General features: G+C 40.0%; 1 protein-coding gene across 20 annotated transcripts in view; it reads right to left on the reverse strand.

Annotated features, from left to right (window-relative positions):
* The window catches only part of SOX6 (SRY-box transcription factor 6), a 676724-nt gene that overhangs the window by 164656 nt on the left and 488856 nt on the right, over positions 1-23212 (reverse strand). For 18 of the 20 annotated variants that reach the window (XM_053252042.1, XM_053251996.1, XM_053251998.1 and 15 more), the window contains one exon: positions 8675-8798. In XM_053252042.1, the coding sequence (XP_053108017.1) occupies positions 8675-8798 (124 nt within the window). The remainder of the gene's footprint in view (positions 1-8674; positions 8799-23212) is intronic. The other 2 variants (XM_053251948.1, XM_053251920.1) reach the window with 1 other exon arrangement.

Genomic DNA, 23212 nt, shown 5'->3' on the forward strand with positions numbered 1-23212 from the left:
CTTTTCTGCACCTTTTCCAGTTCTAAAATATCCTTCTTAAGATACGGTGACCAGAACTGTACGCAATACTCCAAATGTGGCTGCACCACAGATTTGTATAAGGACATTATAATATTAACATTTTTATTTTCAGTCCCCTTCCTAATGATCCCTAGCATGGAATTTGCCTTTTTCACAGCTGCAGTGCTTTGGGTCGAAACTTTCAATGAGCTGTCCACCATGACGCCAAGATCTCTCTCCTGGTCAGTCACCAACAGCTCAGATCCTATCCACGTATATGTGAAGTTGGTGGTGGGGGTGGGGTTGCCTCAATATGCATCACTTTACACTTGCCAACACTGACCTGCATTTGCCATTTTGTCACCCAGTCCCCCAGTTTGGAAAGATCTTTTTGGAGCTCCTCACAATCTGTTGTGGATTTCACTCCCCTAAACGTTTTAGTGTCATCTGCAAATTTGGCAGCTTTGCTGCTTTCCCCAAATTCTAGATCATTTATGAACAAGTTAAGGAGCACTGGCCCCAGTACCAATCTCCGGGGGACCCTACTTCCAACTATCCTCCATTTTGAAAACTGTCCATTTATTCCTACCCTCTGTTTCCTGTCCTTCAACCAGTTGCTGATCCACACATGAACTTGTCCCCTTATCCCATGACTGCCAAGTTTTCTCAAGAGCCTTTGATGAGGAACTTGGTTGAATGCTTTTTGAAAATCCAAGTATACTATGTCAACCAGATCACCTTTATCCACATGCCTGTTGACACTCTCAAATAATTCCAAAAGTTTAGTGAGGCAGCACTTGCTATTGCAGAAGCCATGCTGGTTCTCCGTCAGCAAGGCCTTTTCTTCTATATGTTTAACAATTTTGTCCTTAATACAAAAAGCCTTTAACATGTTTGTTTTTGGCATAGAAATAGAGATGAGGTCTGAATTACTACAATTCTTAAAATATTCTCTGGTCTCTTATCTTTAGTTTCAGCATGGTATAGTTATTTTGGTACAAGAGAGAAAAGACTACAAGCTTACTGTAGTCTCTAAATCTTTCTTTGGGAGATTTTTCAAAATTGATAGGTGTGTTTTTCTAATAACAATAAAACAATTATACAACACTCAAAGCTCATTTCTTACATTACCTCAGTAATCCTCACAAGAGCTCTAAAAGGAAAGTTCACATTATTATTCACACATTGTACATGGCAGTGGTGGATGCTGAGAGATATTACTTCCCTAAAGCCACCAAGTGAGTTTTAGAGAACCTGACACACACCTCAACATCTTAGCCACTATACCAGACCAGAGCTGGTATTTCCTGATCAATAAAAGTGACCCACTTGACTACATTAACAGGCCAATGCAAAGGTTAGCATATGCCAAAGAAATTACACTGTTTGTAGCACATCTTTTCCATGCTATATGGAGGAGACAAAGTAATCCACAGTAATTGTTTGGTCATGTGAATAAATTCTGGCTTTGAAACAGCTCTAGTTTATGCATCTCATTTAAGTTAGGTCCAACCTTTGTAGCAGTGTGTACTGGGAGAATTGTCAAGTGCATGTGGGTCAGCAGACAGAACACTAATAGAAGTTACACAACACCTTAAAGTTTTAATTATCCCGGAATGTTATAAATACCAAAAAGAATATCTATAAAAATTAATTAGGTGATCTATGCAGCCCAGATTTCTCATCTCAATTAGTATCTACCATGCTGGAAAATTATATTATACAACACTGGTAACTAATGGTAACTAATTTTTAAAACTCTGTTAACATGTGAATGATTGATACTTGCTAGCTTAAAGTAAAGTAAAGTGTGCCATTAAGTCGGTGTTGATCCCTGGCAACCACAGAGCCCTGTGGTTGTCTTTAGTAGAATAAAGGAAGGGTTTACCTTTGCCTCCTCCCGCACAGTATGAGATTATGCCTTTCAGCATCTTCCTATATTGCTGCTTCCCGATATAGGTGTTTCCCATAGGCTGGGAAATATGCCATCAGGGATTCAAACCAGCAACCTCTGGCTTGGTACTCAAGCCATATCCCCACTGCGCCATTAGGTGGCTTACTTGCTAGCTTAGGACTCAGTAATCTTCTACAGCTGTAGCATGTGGTAGATGCTAATTAGGCTCAAATAAGATGCATTACACAGAAAGGAAAGGCTTGTACACAGAAGATATGCAGAAAGCACCTATTCTCCTTCGTTTCCAAGTATGCTGAGGAGGACAGGTAGAAACTAGAGCTCTATTGCACCCCACAGGACTCAATCCACATTCAGGCACTGGCCTACCTTAGGAACGAATGTATTCACAGTGTTCAAACAAAATGGCTGACATCCTGAGTAATGGTACTTGCATGCAGCCAGCAGGAACACGTACACAGCTAGTGCTTCTGCACTGCTGGGGAGGATTTTCACCAGTTTCCCACCAGAAGCATTCTCTGTAATTCACAAAATGCCCTTGTGGGTTACACAAGGACATTTGTGCAACTAATATACTAGTTGATGAAGGAGAATCGGTGCTTTCTGCATATCTTTTGGGTACAAGCCTTTCCTTTCTAAGTAATGCAACTTATTTGAGCTTTGAACATCTCCTTATGTCATGACATTGGTGTTAGCAAAAAATGCACCAATACCAACCTACATCAACTGAACACACACCTATGAAATTAGCCTTAATCTCCCTTCTGGGAGGAGGCATCATCAATCAGCCGTCTCCCTAAGCATTTTCCAAGGCTCATCGTGCAGCACATTCAAAGCCTGTCAAATTAGATAATATAAAGCTGCTAATCCTGAATTAAAACACTGGTCAACCTAGCCCGTTATCATGCATTCTGGATGGAAGCACATCCTAGGGTTTCAGGCAGAGACTTCCTATTAGATGTTAATATGTTGTTATGCTAGGAATTGAATCTGGAATCTTCTGCATGTAAAACAGGTGTTCTCCCACAAAGATCTGTAGTAGTGATAAGGTAAATTATGAATGAATTGTAGGCAGTATTGGTGCTACAATATTAAACCTATGCACAGGCTTCATTTCTGACTAAATCTGAATAATGTTTTATATTCTGATTGGCTGTCATATTAGTGTAGTGCATGTTTGTTTGTTTTTAAATGAAGTGCCCAGCCTCTCCTGTTTAGCCACTTAATGTTCAAGGCACCTCAGGTCCTTTAGTAATTGAAAACCTTATGCAAACATTGCATCTCACCTACTTTTCATATTCTGCAATTTTTTGAGCAATTGACCTTATGGGGATTAGTTACCATTCAATTTCATTCTAGTTACAGCATCCATTGCAATCCAGAAGTGGCTCCCACAGTTCTTTTAAATAGATCTTGCTGTTCCTTTTAATTGTGTGTGTTTATATTTTTATGAATACTTTTGTTTTTCAGATACTTGCTAGCTGCCTTCATGGGGTCATATGACCAAAACACAGCATCAAAATGAAAATGAAAATGAAAAATGAATTTGGCTTGGAGAACATTTCAACAACCCAACCACATGGGTTCTAGCCCATAAACAGGATTCCATTGGGAAGAATGCTAATTATGTGGGAAAGGCTCAGGCAAATTGGTCCACTCCTGTGTCGATCAATCATTTAAATTCTCCCAGCCATGAGGGAACTACTCATGGAGAAGCAGGTAACACACAGTATGAAGAAATGTAAAAAGCACCCCTAAACTCTTTCAAGTACTGAAAGGTTGCACAAAAATGAAGAATTTGCCAGTGACTCCCCTTCAGGGATGTTATATATGTACACAGTGTATATTTTTATTAAAATGAGACTGCATGGTATACAATGGCATACATTCAACTGGTACTTCAAAAAAGCACCAATTTTATGAACTGACAAGTTCACAGAAAACAAAGAGAAGCTGAGATGCAATACTTGAGTACTGCAAGGAGGATACTGCAGTAAAGCTGCATGGTTACAATTAAAGTGTCTAGTACTATACAAACACAGAACTTGATCTCAGCATCCTAAGAACAGAGCTGTGTGCCTAAAGGTAGAATCCAAAATCTACCAGGGAGACCACTGGAACTAAACAGATATTCTGGCCAATTTGTCCTTCAGTTCACCCATGCAGGTTTTAGATGGATACCTAGTTTTGCGTTGTGACCTGCACATGATTCTCTGAAATTAACACTTAGGGTTGAATCTGGCCCAGAAAGCTCCTTCCTCTGGCTCTCCAACCTTCCTTCCAACCCCATGCCTTTCTTCCCCTGCCAGCTTCTTCCTTCCTCATCCCCCTGCTGAGCGCCAAGCACCAGCGGCTTCCTTCCCACCCACCCCACATATTGCATCGCTCCTCTCTCTGCCACACACACACCCCGATCAAAGCTGTAGCATCCAAAGTGCTGGCTAGCTTCGTTCTTCCCTTGGAGCCACTCCTTCCTTTCCCCTCGACCTATGCTGTGCCAAAGCACCAGCCGGCTTTTTTCTTCCCACCACCACTAGCAGTATTTCTCTCCCTGCTTCCAACACTGCACCTCTTTTTGAGCTTCTCCACCACCTTTCCCTCTTTCTTTTTCTCTCTCCCTCTCTTTCTCTTGTCAAGCCTCCACCAATCCATCCACCCATCTCTCTCTGGTCATATTCAAAATTTCTTCCAAAAACTATATTAAAAAATTAAATTTCCCCCGAGCACATGCCCAGTGTAAAAGTAGTGCTTTCAGCTAATTTAAGTGGTAGGTCAAGAGAGGGGGGAAGAAAGGCTAGAGAGCAGGAGAAGGAAGACAGAAAGTGGTGCAAGGTAGGTAAGAGGTGACAGAAGGCGACAAGAGGCTAGATGCATGGCCCCCCACTGGTGCACCTAATCCGTACCACCATCAGATTTGAGTTTGACACCCCTGACCTAGGAGACACTTTTTAAAGTAATGGCTCTCTAATATTATGAAAGGAATTATATTATATTATAATATAATTATACTAGCTGGCCTGGGCACAGAGCATCTGTGCCTCTAGTTCCCTCTCGTTTTTGGCCCCTCATTCTCAGCCCTCTCCATCCTCCCTTATGTTCCCCACTGTCCTCACTTTCCTCTCCCCCTCCCCTCGCTTGTGAACTCTTGTGAGAACTGCCACACATGGGATTAGCGATGGGTACATCTAAGAGAACTATATAGATTATTATATTATATTCCCTTATATTATTACCAGGGAAAGAGCAACTGTTCTTACCCAACCTCAGTGTGATATCCCTCCATTGGCTATTGCTGATGTCTACCCTGTTGTTGTTTTTTTACTTTGCTAACCTACCAAACCCTGAATACCCAAGACTATAGAAAACAGCCTGAAGAGGCATGGCTCACCAAAATGAAAGAAAATTTTAATTAATATAGGTTTCATGTTAAGATGGTTCACACTGAGCCTGGCCTTAGCTCAACGGAAACATCAACTTTTTAATCCATCAAGAAATCATGAGAATTGTACTTATCTAGCAAAGCTTTGTTTCAGAACTCACCATAATCCAGAGTAGGAAGCAGCAAAAATTTCAGCTGGCTCAAGGAACCCAGACTTCAGTGAAATCTGAGGACCCACTACAATCTTACAATTATTTTTATACTCTTTCTGTGATCATAGTTGTTTACTTTTCCCCCAATGCAAAAAAAGTAAACTCTCACCTAGTCATGAGCATTTTACTCAACCAGCCCCCAAAGAATTTACCTGATTTTCTTAAGTTCCATTACGCCAATCTGCAGGATTTCTGCAGGTTTTTTGTTTTGTTTTTGGCATCCACCAACAGGTAGTTACTACTTGTTACCATACCATGAGATTTCCCAGCAGATACAACAGCAACCTACTGTAATATCACTTTAAAAAACTGGACTATGGTGCATCAGGAAATTGAACAATGGAAAAAACTACTTGTGAAAATTCTTGCTTTGAAGTTTTTCAAGAATGGGCTGACAGACATCTGCCTGGGAAGCTATTTTGGGACAGGATACTATACCTTTAAAGTAAAATATTGGGCTAGATGTTCCCTCCAATGACCTCTAACACAGATACTATGCTTTCATGACATGACCACTCCTCATGGTTTTGTTGAGTCTATCCTTTGCAAGTAAACAGAAATGAACCATTCTTGGATGAGAGACCTCTAAGGAAGTTTCTAGTACTGTAAGAAACAAAAAAGATAAAATAATTCAATCTATGAGCAGTTTGCACAATTGTTGGGAACTCAGTAAGCCAGACTGGAGGTTCCCAGTGAGTGCACACATCTGGTGGATGTGTCATCCGAATCAGCCAACCTCTGGTTGGTGGGCAGACTTAACAACTTCAGCCTGAAATTTGTAAACTAGGGCTGAAGTTGGCTGAAGAAAGATGGGCTGAAGCCAATAAGACTGGCTGCCAACCAGAGGTTGGCAGATTTAGATGAAATGCCTACCAAGAGTGTACATTCATTGGCAATCTTTGGTTCTGAGTTTATGACTTTCCAGCAATCATGAAAATCTGCCCTACATCCCACTCCTTGCTGAAACTGCATGATTCATGTTCTGTAGTGTCATGACTACTCTTATGGAACAAGTAATCAGAATTCCTGTTTTAATTTACATATGAAGGATGCCATCCAACAGTATTCCTGGCCATTTGAGTAGCTGTGATGTTACTGGAGCATGGTCTCCTCTCCTGCTTACTGGAGCATGGAGTCACAACATTTTAAAGCAGTAGTTTTCTTTTACTTAGTGGGGGCAGCAACTGTCCCTGCTCAGTCCAACATAGTGCCCCCCCAAGTGACTGTTTATGGGGTATCCTTTGTGTTTCTTTTAAGATGCTGAGCCTTTTTGGGAGAAGCAGCCATTTTCTCATTCCTTTTGCTATTTAAATGACTTTGTGAAGTTTTGTTGAGAAGCAGTATATACATATTTTAAAGAGAGAAAGACGCAGACGGGGGAAATGCTATTTGCCTAGACAGTACACTTCTCTTTTGAGTCTAATAAGATTTCTAATTTAACAGTAGAACGTTTCTTTTAGAACTCTGGAACATTTGAAAAATTTTCTTATCCTTCTGAAAAAAATTTTTTTTGCCTAACTTTAAGATTTGATAGGGCTGTCAGAAGACAGAAGACATTGCTTTGAGGATCATCCTTGCTGCAGATAAAATAATGTTGTACTTACTTGCATTTTTGATACAAATGTGAAGGCTACATCTACACCCTCCCTTATTTTATTTCCTCCCCACAGATGAAAAAAGCCATATTTTGCTTCCCAGCATAAACCATATTTACAGTTGCAGTTTGCTCTTAATCATTACACACCTGTGATAGCAGCACTCCTAAGCAGAGAATAATACCTACCAACAGGGATGGTGTCAGTTTTGTTCTCTTCTTACATTTAAATACTTCAGAATTGTTCAATATTGTCAACACTAGAACTGATTTTAACTTTTTTTAAATAGAAAGCACAGTTCAAAAACTATCTTAGAATGTGAGAATTCCCATTTCACAGACTAGGCCACTAGGCAGGCAAATGGCTGAGTGGAAGATTAGTCTCTCAGGTCTGACACTTGTCAACTAAGTAACATTTGTCATGCAGAAAGGAAAAGAAAACGTTTTCTATAAACATTGTTTTATAAAACTAACAATACAGAACAGAGCGGAACAAATGGAAATAATTTCTGCAGTGATATTTGGCACAATATCTAACTAAACTTACTTGAAAATACTCTATATTTAATTTGGAGTCTATTTAATATGCAGTTTACATTCTAAAACATACAGTTTTGTTTCAGAACTGATCACACTTCTTTCTGAAAGTCACTGCAAAATTCCCACTACCAGCAGTAGACTATTTCAACTTACTTTGTAAATTTTACATTTAACATCCGAAGGAAATGCTATAACCATTTTTTTAAATTTAATATTAATTAGAGGAGGAAAATATTAATGAGCAAAATGCTGCTTCTGGGCTGAGGTCTGGGTTTACAGAGAATATACACATGAAAATAAGGTTGACTTTTATTTGCTCAAATATCTTCTTACCCTGAATTCCTTTGCTAACGTGGCTTTAAACATTTAAAGCCCTGTTTACAAGGAGACTCTGAAAGTAGCTTCAAACCATTATATCCCTAATTGAATTCCCCAGGAGCCCAGTAAACTCAAAGGAATAAAGAAAGAAATCATAACATTTGCTAAATCATCTCCAAACATATCTCACTGTGAAGCTGCATGACCTGTTACAAGCCTGAATTTGATGATTGCAGCTGAACTGCTGAAACCTCTGTTATTTAGATGGAAATCATACAAAATGCTGCCCATTTGAAACACGCAAATTAAATCATACCTGCCTTCACTTTTTATCTCTAATTACGGGTAAGAAGGCTTGCACAAAAGACTAGTATGTGTACACGCTGATGATAAAAGACCTAAAAAAGAGATATATGTAACCTTCCCATAAAGAACGAGGCCACTCTCACATGCAAATTGGCAGGGAAGTGGGTCAATAAATTGAAAGGAAGTGATTTGGTGGTACACAGAAATAAAATAAATATGGTCCTAAATAACCAGTTCCCTGGGTATCTTTAGAAGAAATGTTCATCAAGACTTGCAAAAAAAGAAGAAGAAATCCACATTTTCCCTTTTCCCCAGCTAACCCTTTTGCATACCACCTAAACCAGACAGGTCACAAGAGAAGTCATGGCCAATATCTTAACATGTTAAATAGCGTTACATCCCTGTCAACTTACCTGGCTTGTAAGTTATTCCTGGGGGGAAAAGGAAACCCTGCTGGGCTGCAGCAGCCGCTGCCAATGTCCGCTGGTCGTGTGGAAAAATTGGGATCATGAGCGGAGGCATGTGACCCTGAACCTGCTAAACAGAAGAGAGTCTCTGATCAGAAATAGTACAAATGTGTCTTGACAGGCACGTCTCCAGCGCTGATAGTGTTCCTGTGTTCACAGAGCTCCACCAAACCTTCTCCATACCCTAATCCTTGCCAATTTCATATTATCACATCAAAGCCCACACTAACATTGCTTTCCCTGAGTCAAAAGGTGCAACAGTCTCATTCAACTGCACTTGGTCCTACCTTGCTTTGTTTAATTCCTCTGTTAGCTTAGTGCTGCACAGGAAGATATCTACTGAAGGGCAGATTTATATTTACCTTCACTGAAACTTTATCATTTCATTCATCTTCTAGAGACCTGTGCACAAATTTTGTTGAATCTTGAAAATTTCAAGACTCCAGCTACTGTATGGTTATATATATATATATATATATATATATATATATATATATATATATATATAATCAGTATTTTCAAATTACAGTATTAACACTGCACGTTAAGGACTCCAATAAATGAAAACAAAGATTTAAAACTAGAACATCCTGGCTTTCAATTAGACTAATACTCCTTGCCATACACAACCCATTGTAACATATAAACTTGCTTGTTGCTCGAAGTCATGTTACAGCTTCATACACTATCATGTAGCCTTGTTAATTATGGAGTGGTATTCAGAAAGCATTTCAGAATAAATCCCACTGTATCAAATTCCATTTGATCATCATAAATGTGCCAAAAAGGAATAAACAAATAAGTAAAATGCAAAAGCAGAACATCCTTCATATCCTTCTCAGGCTCTGAATTTGGCAGTGAAAACAATGGACCTGGGGCACAGGTATGCTTCTAACAATCCTAAATTTTCTACCAGCAGATACTTTATTAATGTTAGACATGTCATGAAGACTAGATCAGAAAGTATACCTTTTTTTTCCAAATTCAGAAATAATTCAAGGATTATTCAATGACTACAAGCTAGTCAACACATGACTTTTTCCTAATCATAGCTAAGAAGTATAAACATAATTGCTTTATAATCAGAAAATAATTCTGTTGCAAATTGTTTTATAATAATTCTATTGCAAACTCCTGTTACAAACGTGTGACATCAAATTCTGTTAAAAGTCAGAATGAAATCCACACATTTTCTTGCTTTAGGTCCTAAAAAACTATTTTGCTGGGGAAAACCCCCACATCTTGACCTATGACACTGTTTAAATAGAACCAAATTTCCTTGTCATATCCATGTTCCTCTCCCAATCCCTGATGCAGTCCAGAAAGGCTACTGTGTGTGTGCTTCTAAAAGAGTTAATTTACCAACAACTCTTCTCTGGGGGGAAAGCCCTAAGATGTAGGTTAATAAAGGTCAAGCAAAATATAAACACTTTACAGTATTTTTCGGAATCCATTTCTCAGGAAAATCAAGTTATAATAAAAAGGTCTTTGTGCAATTACTGCCATGGCACTGGGGCGTGAAAGAAACTAGCTTTGAGCAGCCATTCCTTTTATTTTAGCTGAGGTAAGCCCAGCTCTGTATATTAGCAACACATTTAATGTGGTTAAATTGAAGTTGATCCCCCTGTGCCCAGGATCAACTTTTTATAGCACTACTGAGTTTGTGGCATGATGAGCGTTCCTGGTCGCTCCATGAATAAACTACAAGAAAATACAATGTATTCTCTAATGGCAGCAGGGGGTGAGGTGGGGTGGGAAATACACCATCTTGTAGGAACTGTCAAAACCTGTTCTACAATCACTTTGAATACTTTCAGAAGTCCTCTTCAGGTGTTATATAGCAGTGTGTGCAGTACAATTACAATAGCAGCAGGAGCACACCAGGAAGCCCCACTTCATGCATTCATTAACCATATCCCCCACACTCCATGAATACAGAGTTTGTCTGCAGAGACAAACACTGCACACAGCAAAAGGATCTTCCATGTGACTGGCAATCCTTGATGCTCAGCATTCCATTGTGGGGAATCTTGGAGTATAGTGTTTGTCTCTGCAGTCAAATGTCATTTTTGTGGAGAGCAGTGGGGGGGGGCATAGTTAAGGAGGCTAGAAGGCAGGGCTTTCTGGAATTGTCCCACTGGCATTATGGTAAGCCAGTGTGGTGTAGTGGTTAGAGTGCTGGACTAGGACCAGGGAGACCCGAGTTCAAATCCCCATTCAGCGATGATACTAGCTGGGTGACTCTGGGCCAGTCACTTCTCTCTCAGCCTAACATACTTCACAGGGTTGTTGTGAGCAGAAACTTGAGTATGTAGTACACCGCTCTGGTCTCCTTGGAGGAAGAGCGGGATAGAAAATGTAAATAATAATTATTATTTATTTATTATTAAATTATTATTATTATTATTATTATTATTATTATTATTATTATTATTATAATAACTGTGTACAGCAATGTTCTTCATTGTAAGGCCTGTGCCAGCCCCCAGCAACCCTAAGGGTGCAATCTCACTAAATATTTATTGGGCTTGTGGGAGGCTTCAGCCAAAGCTGAATCCTCTGCACACAGTCCCCCTGGCATCATGAGGAGGAGACTATTCTCACCATGCAGTGCTTCACTTTGCCCAGCATCAAGGGGACGTGCTCCTTTAAGGGAAACAGAGTCCTCTTGAGCCCCTACACCATCTTGGAAGGCATGTACGGAGCACTAGAAACTAGCCCCAGTGCTTTCCACCTAGAGTAATTGAGAATGGGCTCTTTCTCTCTTAAAGGGCCCTCCCAGCACTGAGAAAAGTGCAGTCCTATGCAAAGTGTGGAAGTCAGCAAGGTGGGGAAGGGCTTTCACACTGAAGGTTTTTTCCAAGTAGCCCCCGCTTGAAATATAGTGAAGATCACTGCTGTGCAGTACTCCAAGTTACATGACGTTTGGATAGCGCTAGTGGATATTGAACCAAATTGATCCAGAAGTTACTCACAGCTCCAGGATTTCAAGTAGTAAAGAATCCGGCTGACAGAAGAAAATGCTCATAGTCTTTGGGGGAGAGACAGGGTTGGAACAAAAGACAACTGCATTCGTTGAGAAGGCAAAAATAAGTATGTACACAACTGCAATCGACATTTTTGGAAGCAACTACAGCTTGTTCCCCTGGTGTAAATACTTTATTATTACTCTATACCAAGGGCCAAAGTATATGTGATGGAAGACATGGTAATAAAACTGCTTCCCAATGGCTGTGTCCCCCATATTATTTATTTTCTTTTTATATTATCTAGCACAAATCTGTGTGTGACAGGGCGTTAGGACTATTCACATAATATTATATACAGGCGTCTGTATTTTTGTACAAATTTTCATGTGAATGATTGTACGTGCATGCATTTTAATAATCACATGGGGACTGGCCCACTCAGAAATGTAAAGAATACAGTGCAGCTTGTGTGTACTGTTGGAAGTGTGTTATATGTAACAGCTGAATAACTGTACACACAATATACCTACACAGCTGTTGTGCTTATCATTTACACATGTGGGTAGGTGTGTGTGTGGTGGTGGTGGTGGGGGAACAGGACCGCACAGACTAGCCATGCCACTGCACGTGGCATGCCCTTGGGAGTCCTTGTGTTCAGCATCTGTCCGCAAATGTGCAGTATAATGTGTACATCCATGCAAGGCATAGTAAACCAGTATTTGGGAGAGGCCATCCGGCACAGTCCTGTCTCCCACACCATGGATACACTGTACAAGGCATGAATAATGTCTGGAAAGAATTATCCAGACAAACAATCATGTGTACACTGACACAGACTGCCCATGTGCTGAACAAAATGCATGAATAGTGCAAGTCCTCAAAGACAAACTGTCATGCTGTCATGCTGAAAGGTCCTCCACTCCTGCACCAAATCATTGGCTGCTGTCATATGGATATGTGGTGGTTTATTTACAATAAAATTGTGAATAGAGATTATTGATTCATGATAGTCTCATTCTTTTAAAGCTAAGTTTGTTCCGGATCTGAAAATGAAAACACCAAATCCATTATTCTGGGGAGGGAGGGGAAATGGCAGGGGCAATAGAAGTCTAGCTCTCCTTCCTTGCCAGTGCGATAAAACATCTGCTGGTCAAAGCAGGATGCACAGAATGTCTGTTCTAATGGTGCAGGACATGGGAAAAAAGAACTGCAGAACGGGGGGGATGGAATCGAGGGGGTTAGGAAAGTGAGAGAGAGACTACAAACATCTCAGGTTTGCAAAGAGCTATCAGAAAGTTTGAGATGAGAAGTGAAGGATTTAAGACCACAAACAGTGGGCTCTAGGAAGACGTTACGGGACCTAGGCTGCTCCAGAACCCCATATTCTGGGATCACATGGAGTAAGACAGGTTAAGTACATTCCCAAATTTCAGGATGTCAAGGAAGAATGGCACAGTGGGAATTGGCAATCACCTGTGCCCCCTCTTGTGAAGTAGAGTTAAGCCATGACTACATTAAACATGAGAAAGAGAGGTGTAGGCTGTGTAGTAGGGATGGAAGAATAACTATACCACACCAACAGCATGAGGTAGGAGTTAGGCAGTACCAGCCCAGGTGTAAAAAGGCAACCTGATCCCTTCCACACCACACCAAGATGAAGTTAGGAGAATGGTATCCTCTCTGGGTACACTTCAAGCAAACACTGCAGTCCTTAGTGCTTTATAGTGCCACTTAATTCAGGAGGATGATAGCCAGCTTCATCAAATGCCCAGAAAGGTTAATTGATTTTGTTCTCAAGTGTTTCTGAAAACCAGAACACCAGCAGATGCCAGAGAAATACTGGAGACTCTCGATTCCGCCTATCCATAAAAACCATACACTGTAGTTTCACCAACACCTCTTTCTTTTTGTCTCCTCTGCTAACTTGATGATGATGCCTTTTTATTTTTGCCATCTGCCCTAGAGCTTCATTAAAGATACATGAATGGACTAACTGGCCTGATATCTTGTGAGGAACAGGTGCTATTGTTTGTCCCTGAGGACTTGCACTAAAAGATCTGACTCTGAATACTTGAGAAAGAGCATCTGCAGCAGTCAGTCAGAGAGCAACTTGGCAAAGACCTTGCTATGTGCTAATCTGCAAACAGAGTGACACTCAAGGGGACTCATTTTCTCTTTCATGAAGATTTAACTTTTTTTTCTTACATGATTGGAAATAGGTACAATCCTCTTTGTTTAATCTTGTTACTGAGCTACAGAAAGCAAAGCTATGTGAATTCCTCAGTTAATTCCCTGTAAAATACAACTTGAAATAAAACAATTGCTGTTGGCACACAATGCACAAAACAAGTTTTCAAATAAAAGTAATGTCAGTAGAAGGCTACTTGATTATATTCCCATTGGAACTTGATGACTGAATAATATTTTAAATGTTGCAACTCACCTAACTTTATTGGGAGGCTTAGAAGGTGCTTTAACTTTTGTCCACAAAATTTCTCAGTGCTAGTAGTATTGTTACAACCAGTACTTGAAGTGGGCTGAGATAGGTGGTCCTACATCTTTTCAGGTGGACCAAATCACGCCACTTCTTTTTCAAGAAATAATTGAGTCTGGCCTACTTTGAAAAGAAATCACCCAACTTCCTTTTTTCTCCCATTTTAGACCACCCTAATAATGCAGTATATGAAGTGATAGATTAAATAAGTCACTTGATGTTTTGAATGGGAGTTGAGTGATATGGACATCTTCAAAAGAAGTTGGCAGTTCCAATCATTCATCAGCTGCAAAGCCATTGATAATTACTCCTATTCATAGAAGAAAAAGATCAAGCTCTTCCAGGAGAATAAGGTATACAAGAATAATGGCTAACACTTTCCTCCACTCCCTCTTCTGAACAGGACCTCTATGTATGAAGAAAGGACATGAAAAAGGACTTACTACAGCAATTAGCCATACATTGTATGCTTTATCTAGATCAGGGTTGCACAACTTTGACTCTCCTGCAGATGATGAACTACAATCCCATCATCCCTGAGTTTTAGTCACTACAGATGGGGATGATGGGGGATGTAGCCTGAAAACGGCTGGAGGGCCCAAGCTGTACAGCCTGATAAAGATTGTAAGCAGGTGGGGAGGGTCTTAATAGCATTGCTATTTATTTATATATTTATTTATGTTTGAACAGAGTTTTATTTTTAGATGCTTCAGAATTAATAAATGATTAAATGCTATAGAATTATTTGTCTTCATTCTTTATTCTCTTTCCTGAACTGTTTAATGAAAAACTATTTTGACCTAAATTATAATTTGTTTGCCTAACTCATCACCAGAAATTGGGATGACTTCCACTTCAACTGTAATTCAGTTTCATTTATGATATCACCATAAACACACTTTAGATTTATGTGTATTTGAGGTCCTAATAGGAGCTGCCATCAAAGGACCTGCCACTGTCCACCAAATATCTATATATAAAATTCTAAACATACCCATCGCTAATCCCATGTGTGGCAGCTCTCACAGGAGTTTGTGAACAGCTGCCGGGGGGGTGGGGTAGTGATAGGGAGACAATAGCAGTGGCAACCAGTTAGCCGGAGGAGGTGGCAGTGGGCTGGCCCAGCTGGCAGGAGGAGGCGGCTGCTACAGGAGTGGGCAGGAGGAGGTGGTGGGCCGGCTTTCTGGCCTGCCCGCCCTCCATCCAGAAACCATGGGGTAGGGGTGAGAAGCGGGTAGAATGGAGGGGGAGGAAGCGGGCTGGCCAGCCGGCCCACCAGAAACCATGCAGGGCGGAGGAGAAGCAGGTGGGGGGAGTGGCCAGTTGGCCAGAAAGCCGGATATGCCAGTAAGGCTAGGGAGAAGTGGTGGTGGGTGGGCCGGCCGGAGGCGCAGATGCTCTGCACCCGGCACAGCTAGTGTGTGTGTGTGTGTGTGTGTGTGTGTGTGTGTGTGTGTGTGTGTGTGTAATTCTCCTAAATGTACCCGTCGCTAATCCCATGTGTGGGTGCTCTCACAAGAGTTTGCGAGTGAGCTGCTGATTAGTGATGGGGATGGGCAGAAAGAAACTGTTGGCCAGGAGAACGTCCGACCAGCTGGGGAGGAGAATTGGCGGCCAGGCTGGCCAGCCACCAAGGGAGGAGAAGTCAAAGGAGGAGAAGCGGTGGCCTGGCCAGCCACTGAGGGAGGAGAAGCCGCCAAGGGAGGATGAAATAGGGCTGAAGGGGGGGAGACACAAACCGGGGTTGAAGGGGGAGCACAAAATGAAGATGGGGGAAGATAGGGAGAACTAGGAGTGCAGATGCTCTGTGCCAGGTCAGCTAGTTAGTAGTAATGCTTTAAAATGCCTATATATTCACCTAATATGTATTTTTAACAGTGTGCATGACACAGAAGAAACCATTATACCTATTCCATCATTTCAGTTCTAATTCATGGCTCAAGATAATATTTCTCTGAATTTCATTTTCAGAAAGGAGATACATTAAAAGATTTGGGATATTTCAAAGAAAAAGAGGATGGCACTACTTCTGAATTAGGTTAAAACTTTGCAAGATCCTTTCCCATTTCATTCATATTTTTGTTATTAAATAATTCATTTGTTAAAATGATTTTTGTACTATTCATTGATTAAAATTACATTTATACTCATTACTCATATTCATATTTGTTAAGGAGGTTTTAGTTGTAGCATGGAAGCAGCAGCAGGCTTTTAAGCTTTTTAACACTTTGCAGCCACAAGGCTCCTTTCTGCCAGTTACCATTTTTATTCCCACCATTTCATATTACCACATTAGAGGGTAAGCTGACTACTAACCCCTGTTAACTGAGCAACGAGGAGCTTTTAAAGTGGTGGCTCTCTTATATTTAGCAGGAGGAGAGCAATGGTCCCTATTCTAGTCCAGCACAGCATCCCTCTAGTGGCTGTTGCTTGTGAGCCCTTTGGGGATAGAGGAATGGCATTTATTTATTTGTTTATTATTTTTCTATGTAAACAGCTTTGAGAACTTTTGCTGAAGAACGGTGTATTAATATTCATAGTAACCGTAGTAGTAGTAAACCCCTGGTTAATTAAAATTAACTGAGTTCTAAACAAAATAAATGGCATTGCAACTTCACTGACGACAACAAGAAACATTTGTTTCCTAATCAATAAAGAACCAAATGGGTCTAATTTGGTAGTGGTGTTTTAATTCATTCTGAAATAAATGCATCCTACTGAACTGGACGTGATTTAGAATAAAGTCAATATCCCTTATTGAAAAGCACAATAGTTCCCAAAGACATAATGGATTTGAAAATATTTCAGCTTTACATGGAGGATGGTGTTCATCCTTAATGGAGGATGAACTCCATTAATGAGCTCTGTACAGTATTATGCCTAAATAGCATCAAGACTAAGTTCCATTGAGACTAACAGAACTTAAGTTAGTCATGACTAACTTGTGTCATTTATTTCAATGGTGCTTAGTCATAGCTAATGAGTCTGGAAATTGCCCGTTTTCTATTTTAAACAGATAGCCCTATCCTTTTTTTGTAATAACAATGGAAGACCACTAGGCAGACAGATTCAGTGTGATTTAGGGTTCCTTATTCATCCATAGACAGAAGCCAATACAATTTATATACATACAAACATACCCACAGTGAATGTAAAAGACAATGATATCTCCTAAAACAATGGATTTCCTAAATGTAACTTGTACACACCTTAACTACTATTGCACTATGGACCCTCTCATTTTGAGTGGGTCTCTCACTGGACCCTCTCATTCTGAACTGTGCATCACAAAGGTATATGTCTAGAGGCCACACAGCCAGCACGTACATATTTTCATGACACACAGTGGGCTTTCGAGGGAAGAGGAAATCAACAAAAATTGCCCCAACTCCTACACACACAACACCACAGCGGTAGTTTGGAACTTAGCACTACTATATTTGTGCAGTGCTAGTCTGGTTGTTGGACAGTGGATGTATTATATTATTGGTTCCAACCAAAGTCCAGTTAAAATATGTTACAATTATTATTACTGTTCTCATCATTCATACAAAATTCAAGGTGAAGCAGCAAACAGATTGTGTCACTATGCACACAGATTACCCACAAACCAGTTATTAGATACATGACAGAAAGCTGCTTCAACCAAAGATACTACCCGTGCTTCCTTCAGTCTTAACTTGCACTTAATACAAATCTGCTTTTTTACTGCCTGTCTACTATGGGGACCCGTTTGTTTCTATGTACATGTAGCCAAATAGTACCTGAGAACACAGAAGACATCTGAATTCTATTTTATAATGTTAAAAGAATGAAATATGATTAATTAAATGACTTTAAATTGTCTATGCTTTCATGAAACAGTCACTAGGAGGGAAGGAGAATGTCTCAGCAATAAAAAATTAATAAAACATGTTATGCAAAAGTGAATTTATGGTTCACTTGGAATTAGAGATCTACCACCTTCTCAATCCATACAAATGCATAATCTTGTCAATTAAATATTATTGTTAAGGTCTAGTAGTATGTTAAAATCACTTTAAAGTGCAACTAAGGAAAATTCATGTGTGTTTATTACTCCTTATGGGTCTATTAGTGGGCATTTTATTCAGATTCGTGTTGTAAAATCTGCATAAACTCAGCATATTGTTATCCCCATGTGTGCATTTGTTTGGTTAAAGCATAACAGCAAATCGCAGTTACTACAACTTCTGAAAAAGTCAAGAGGGCTAAGAGAGTCTTACTTTTTAATCAGATCCAAACATTTTTTTATTAAAGGAGTGAAGAGTAGACTATTATGCAAATTGTCACAGCTAGTGGTCACTCTGCCATCACAGAAGATAGAAGAAGTCATTTAATTCAGATATCCCATAAAAGTAGTAAAGATGTCTATATTTCCATTTTTCCACTGTGCCTTATTTTCTCAGAAATACATTCAGGTCTTTTTTCCTCAAGAGCTCACATTTGAACCGATTAATTCTACGTTTTAAGACTATAAATGTATGTGCAAATGGCCAAACTCGGAGGTAACACTAAAGCCTCCAACTGAGATCCACCCTGGTAACAGAAATTGGGTGACAGAAATAGTTCTGAAATCAAGAAGGGTTATGCCATGTAGGATCATGGTTCCAGTCTCTTGCTCTCTTTCCCTACATTCTGGAGAATATTGGTTATGCAGCAGCTAACAAATAACTATTATTTATCATCAATCATCATCATCATCTCTTCCTGTTATTAGGCCTTCGTATTGCACTTTCCTGCATCTCATGAACAGTCAACACCTGCACGAGTTCTAGGTTTGTTGCTGTAATATTAGCATGCACATAGCAGAAATGACTATATTAGGTGCTAGTTGGGGAAGCAGCACTGGGACCTGACAGAATTCAAAGAAGGCCCAAGTTTCACTACTTTCAGCGAGGAGTAAAGATAATGAGGCAGTATGATTACAACTGCTTCCACTTCCTAGGCAAGAGAACGGGATGAACTGCTTCACCAATGTTATTACAACATTATTTTGGGCATCTTTTCCTTTGTAGGGTCTCTGATATCAGCATAGATGGAACATGGCTACAAAGAGGCCAGAATCTAACTAAGTGTTCCATTAGAAACACAGAACATGTTCAACAGTGTCACTGCAAAAGCTTTGCAAATATTGTGATCCGTTCTGCGACATGCCTGGAGCTGGGTAGTAGTATTGTCTGTGCCTGAAATATCACAGGAGCAGTGGGAGTGCAGAGTGCTTCCATGCCACATTCTTCTGGACTGAAGTAAAGCAACCTGCCACATGGTTGTTCCCATTTCTCCCTGCATTGGCAAGTATGGAAACTGACAGTGCCAATACATCCTGCAATACTGCGAACAATGTTTTTGGTTGTTAAACAGACTTATCAACTCTGTTCTCAGGATGGTGACCATGTTGCCATATCATCATTTACAAAGTCATTGACAGTTTCTCCTGACCGTCATCCAGAATCCAAACCACAGTACTTGGTTTCTATTCACATTCATTTTGCTTGACCAAACCACAACAAAGACCGAGTTCCTATGCAGCCAACTGTACTCTGACTGTAGTCTCCATGATGAAAGATGTAGTCACATCTAGAATTGTGTGTCAGTAACAATGAACCTTTGTCCAGCTGTGACTATTTCCCCACTACCACAGCTAGGCCTTATCTGCTCAGGAAATGCCTGTTTTAACTGACAGGTAGGAGATTAAATCTACAGCTGCTGAAACACAATCTCCACTGTTAGATAGGCTTTCATTGAAAAGCACTACAAACAGATAATTTGTTTATGTTGTACCAGCAATCTTTGACAAAGCAGAATGTCTAGCTGAGACAAATGTGGTTAAACCCATTTATTGTATTATTTCTGCTACACAGAGCAAGCTCTTAAAACATAGAAACTAGTCAAGGCACAAAGCGCTAGCTGTCTAAAGAAATCAAGGATAGATGACTTCTTGTTACACAAGCTCCCTTTACACAGTAAAGCGTGCTCCCTTCTGGAAAATATCCATGGTGATTTTTTTAAGCACACATTTCAATGATACTTACGTTTGCAGGCTGTAAGACATAGCAGTTTTGTTTCACTCAGTAGCAATGAACATAAAATGTAAACCATTATCTCCATAACTGGGAATTTAAGAAACCAGAACCATTTTACCTATTGACATTTTTTTCGAAGAACAGATTTAATGGGGAGGGGGCAAGCAGAGTATCTTTACATATCTTTGTCCAAGTCCAGGAAACTGTGAGTGCAAACAACAGCTGCTAGCTCATTGCTTCAAAAATAGGTACCTAGAACACACTTCTGCTTGCAGATCTGAATAGGGTGACCTACGCTCTAACATGTGCATTATCCCATCTGTGGTTGGATTTGTTGATCCGCCACAGTACATTTTATTCCTTCTTTGCTGCCTCAAAAGCTAACTGTTACAAGTTCACTTCTAAGCAGCCTTTAAACTCTACCTCTGGCATAGCATAGAGGCAAACAGCAGTTATCCAAATAGAGTTACTGTACCTTGATATAATGAGCTCAAAATTATGGCAGACATTGAAGAGAGCATTTCATTATAAAGTATCAGTAAATTACAAAAAAGAAGAAGAAGAAGAAGAAGAAGAAGAAGAAGAAGAAGAAGAAGAAGAAGAAGAAGAATGCCCATTAATTCTACTTTTTTATTCTCATTCCCTATCATGCCCCCATCCCTGTAAATAACTCTATCATACTCCCAAAGATCTCAAAATAATCCTATGAAAAATGCATGGCAATTTGCCAGAACCTTTAGCTTCCCAAAAAAGTACAAGTACAATGATCTGGTTTAACACCACAATATCCAGACCTCTTCCCCCCTTAAAATGTATCATTCATATTGGTTTCTGCACTTTAAGGACCTATGTTACGATAGCAACTATCTCACCACTTCAGAGTGTGTGTGTGGCACATACACATATTCCACTTACAATTTTTAAAAAACATTTCTGCAAGTTGGAATTATAAGTGTATATAGGGTGTGTACTCACTGACAAATACTTCTCCCTCTCTTTCAAACCAGAAAAACCATGTGCTTATTTGTGCAACTGAACAACTTGATGAGGTTTGTTGAAAAAGAACAATTTAGCAAACAGAAAAAATGTCACTAAAAGAGCAATGTATTGAGAGACATGAAAACTAAGAAGAGCACTCGTGATATGTGCCGCCAACATGTGAATGTTTCATCATTAATGCTCCATCCCATATCACCCTGGGGCCGTGTCTTATCCATCTTCTTTCTATCAATTTTTTAATTGTTATTTTTAATTTAATTGTATTTGTAACCTTCGTGGATTTGAGAGCTAGCACAGGAGCTGCCACTCACAATGCTGCATTTGGTGTAATTTTTTTTTTAAAGTGTGCAATAAATGGGCTGAATCCATGGGGAATCCCTCAAACAGCATGGATAATGAGGGGAATCCATAACAGACATAAGCAAACCCAGAACGATGTCTGTGGCCAGCATCATTATGTAAGATATATCAGCATATATCTGAATGTTCTGCTTCAAACTCGGTGTCTATTACATTGATTCAATCACAGTGTGGAATTCAAATAACAAAGAAACGTTGCCATTGGAAATCATATCTTGGACTACAACCGAGCATTACAGATTCTTAAACATTGTGGTAAAAGCTTTGCAAATTTTACTCTGAACACTTCATTACAAAAGAACTATATAGAAAACAAGAAACCCATCCTTAGTGGGAAGTGGATACATTATCCACCACCACTACCACTGCAGCTTTTAAAGCTGCTATAACCTCAGAGTCATATTCCTGTTCTGTGCACCAGTGGCATTTGGGAAGATTTCACATGAACAATGAGAAACCGCCTTTAGTCTAAGGGCTTTGATGCACATCTTCCCATGTTTCTTAAGTATGATATTCATATCTACTGGAAGGATACTACAATAACACTAGCAGATCTTTTCGGTAATTATTAATTTCACCGTAGAATAGATTTCATTGCTATGCTTGGCTTGTTAAAAATGCATTTTTTTCACCTGAGGGTACAACATTAGCCTCTGTATTTGCTCTTCCCATTTTTTTCTTCTTCTCCAGGTTTTATTTTAAAATTTGACTTAAGCCAGGATATTAATCACTGCTCAGAGGGCAAAGAATCTGCAGGAACAGCTGAAGTGCTTCCCGCCCCCCCTTCTCCAAAGCAAGAACTAGTTAGTACTGGCAGATTTTACTTATATTTGTGTAAAGAGATATTAACAAGCCAAAATGAAAGAATGAAGGGAAAAAAGTTAATTAAGAGAACAAGAATGAGGGTTAGCCTGGAGGTATGATCAGCATAGTGTGCTGTCAAGGTTGCAAATCACAGTTCTAGCCCTGGGTTCCCTAGGCTAGAATGGGATGGAATTAGGCATGGAAATAGGATGGGATGGAAATAGGCCCAGAGTAAAAGGCAGTCTTCAGCCAACTGCAATAGTCATGCCCACAAACCACAGTGTGAAATGCCAGAATTAGCCATATTCACAAATGCCTATTTCTCAATTGTTGGTAATACAGGAAAAGAATAAGAGAGAGAGATGTTTGTATTCCTCAGAATTAAAAATGCATTTTAAGACCTGAGTGTGAGTTCTCCTCACAGTCAAAAATGCCCAAGCTAGCGCAAACACATGCATGGGCAGCAGTGATGGGGCACCAACAGCAGCCTACAGCCAGGCTGTCAGCAAGCCCGCTATGCCCCTGCTTTCCACTAATTAACATGGGATACAATTCATCAGGAAACCACTATTCTGTTCTTGCACAACATCCCTTCATTCCAAATGGGTTTCAAACAGGTGTCTTTTCTGCATGGTTCAGAACTGCAAGTCTCTTGTTCCTGCAGCCAAAGTCTGCAGCTTGAGGCAGCTGCCCCATGTTGGCTCATGGCAACAGCTTCACTGTCTCCACACAAGAAACACAATCCCTGTTCACTTGGTCCCATCTCTTCACATTAGTTCCCATACACCCAACCCACAGACAACCTGCACGGCCT

This window comes from Hemicordylus capensis, chromosome 1, assembly GCF_027244095.1.
Source record: "Hemicordylus capensis ecotype Gifberg chromosome 1, rHemCap1.1.pri, whole genome shotgun sequence".
In the NCBI taxonomy this organism is placed as follows: domain Eukaryota; kingdom Metazoa; phylum Chordata; class Lepidosauria; order Squamata; family Cordylidae; genus Hemicordylus; species Hemicordylus capensis.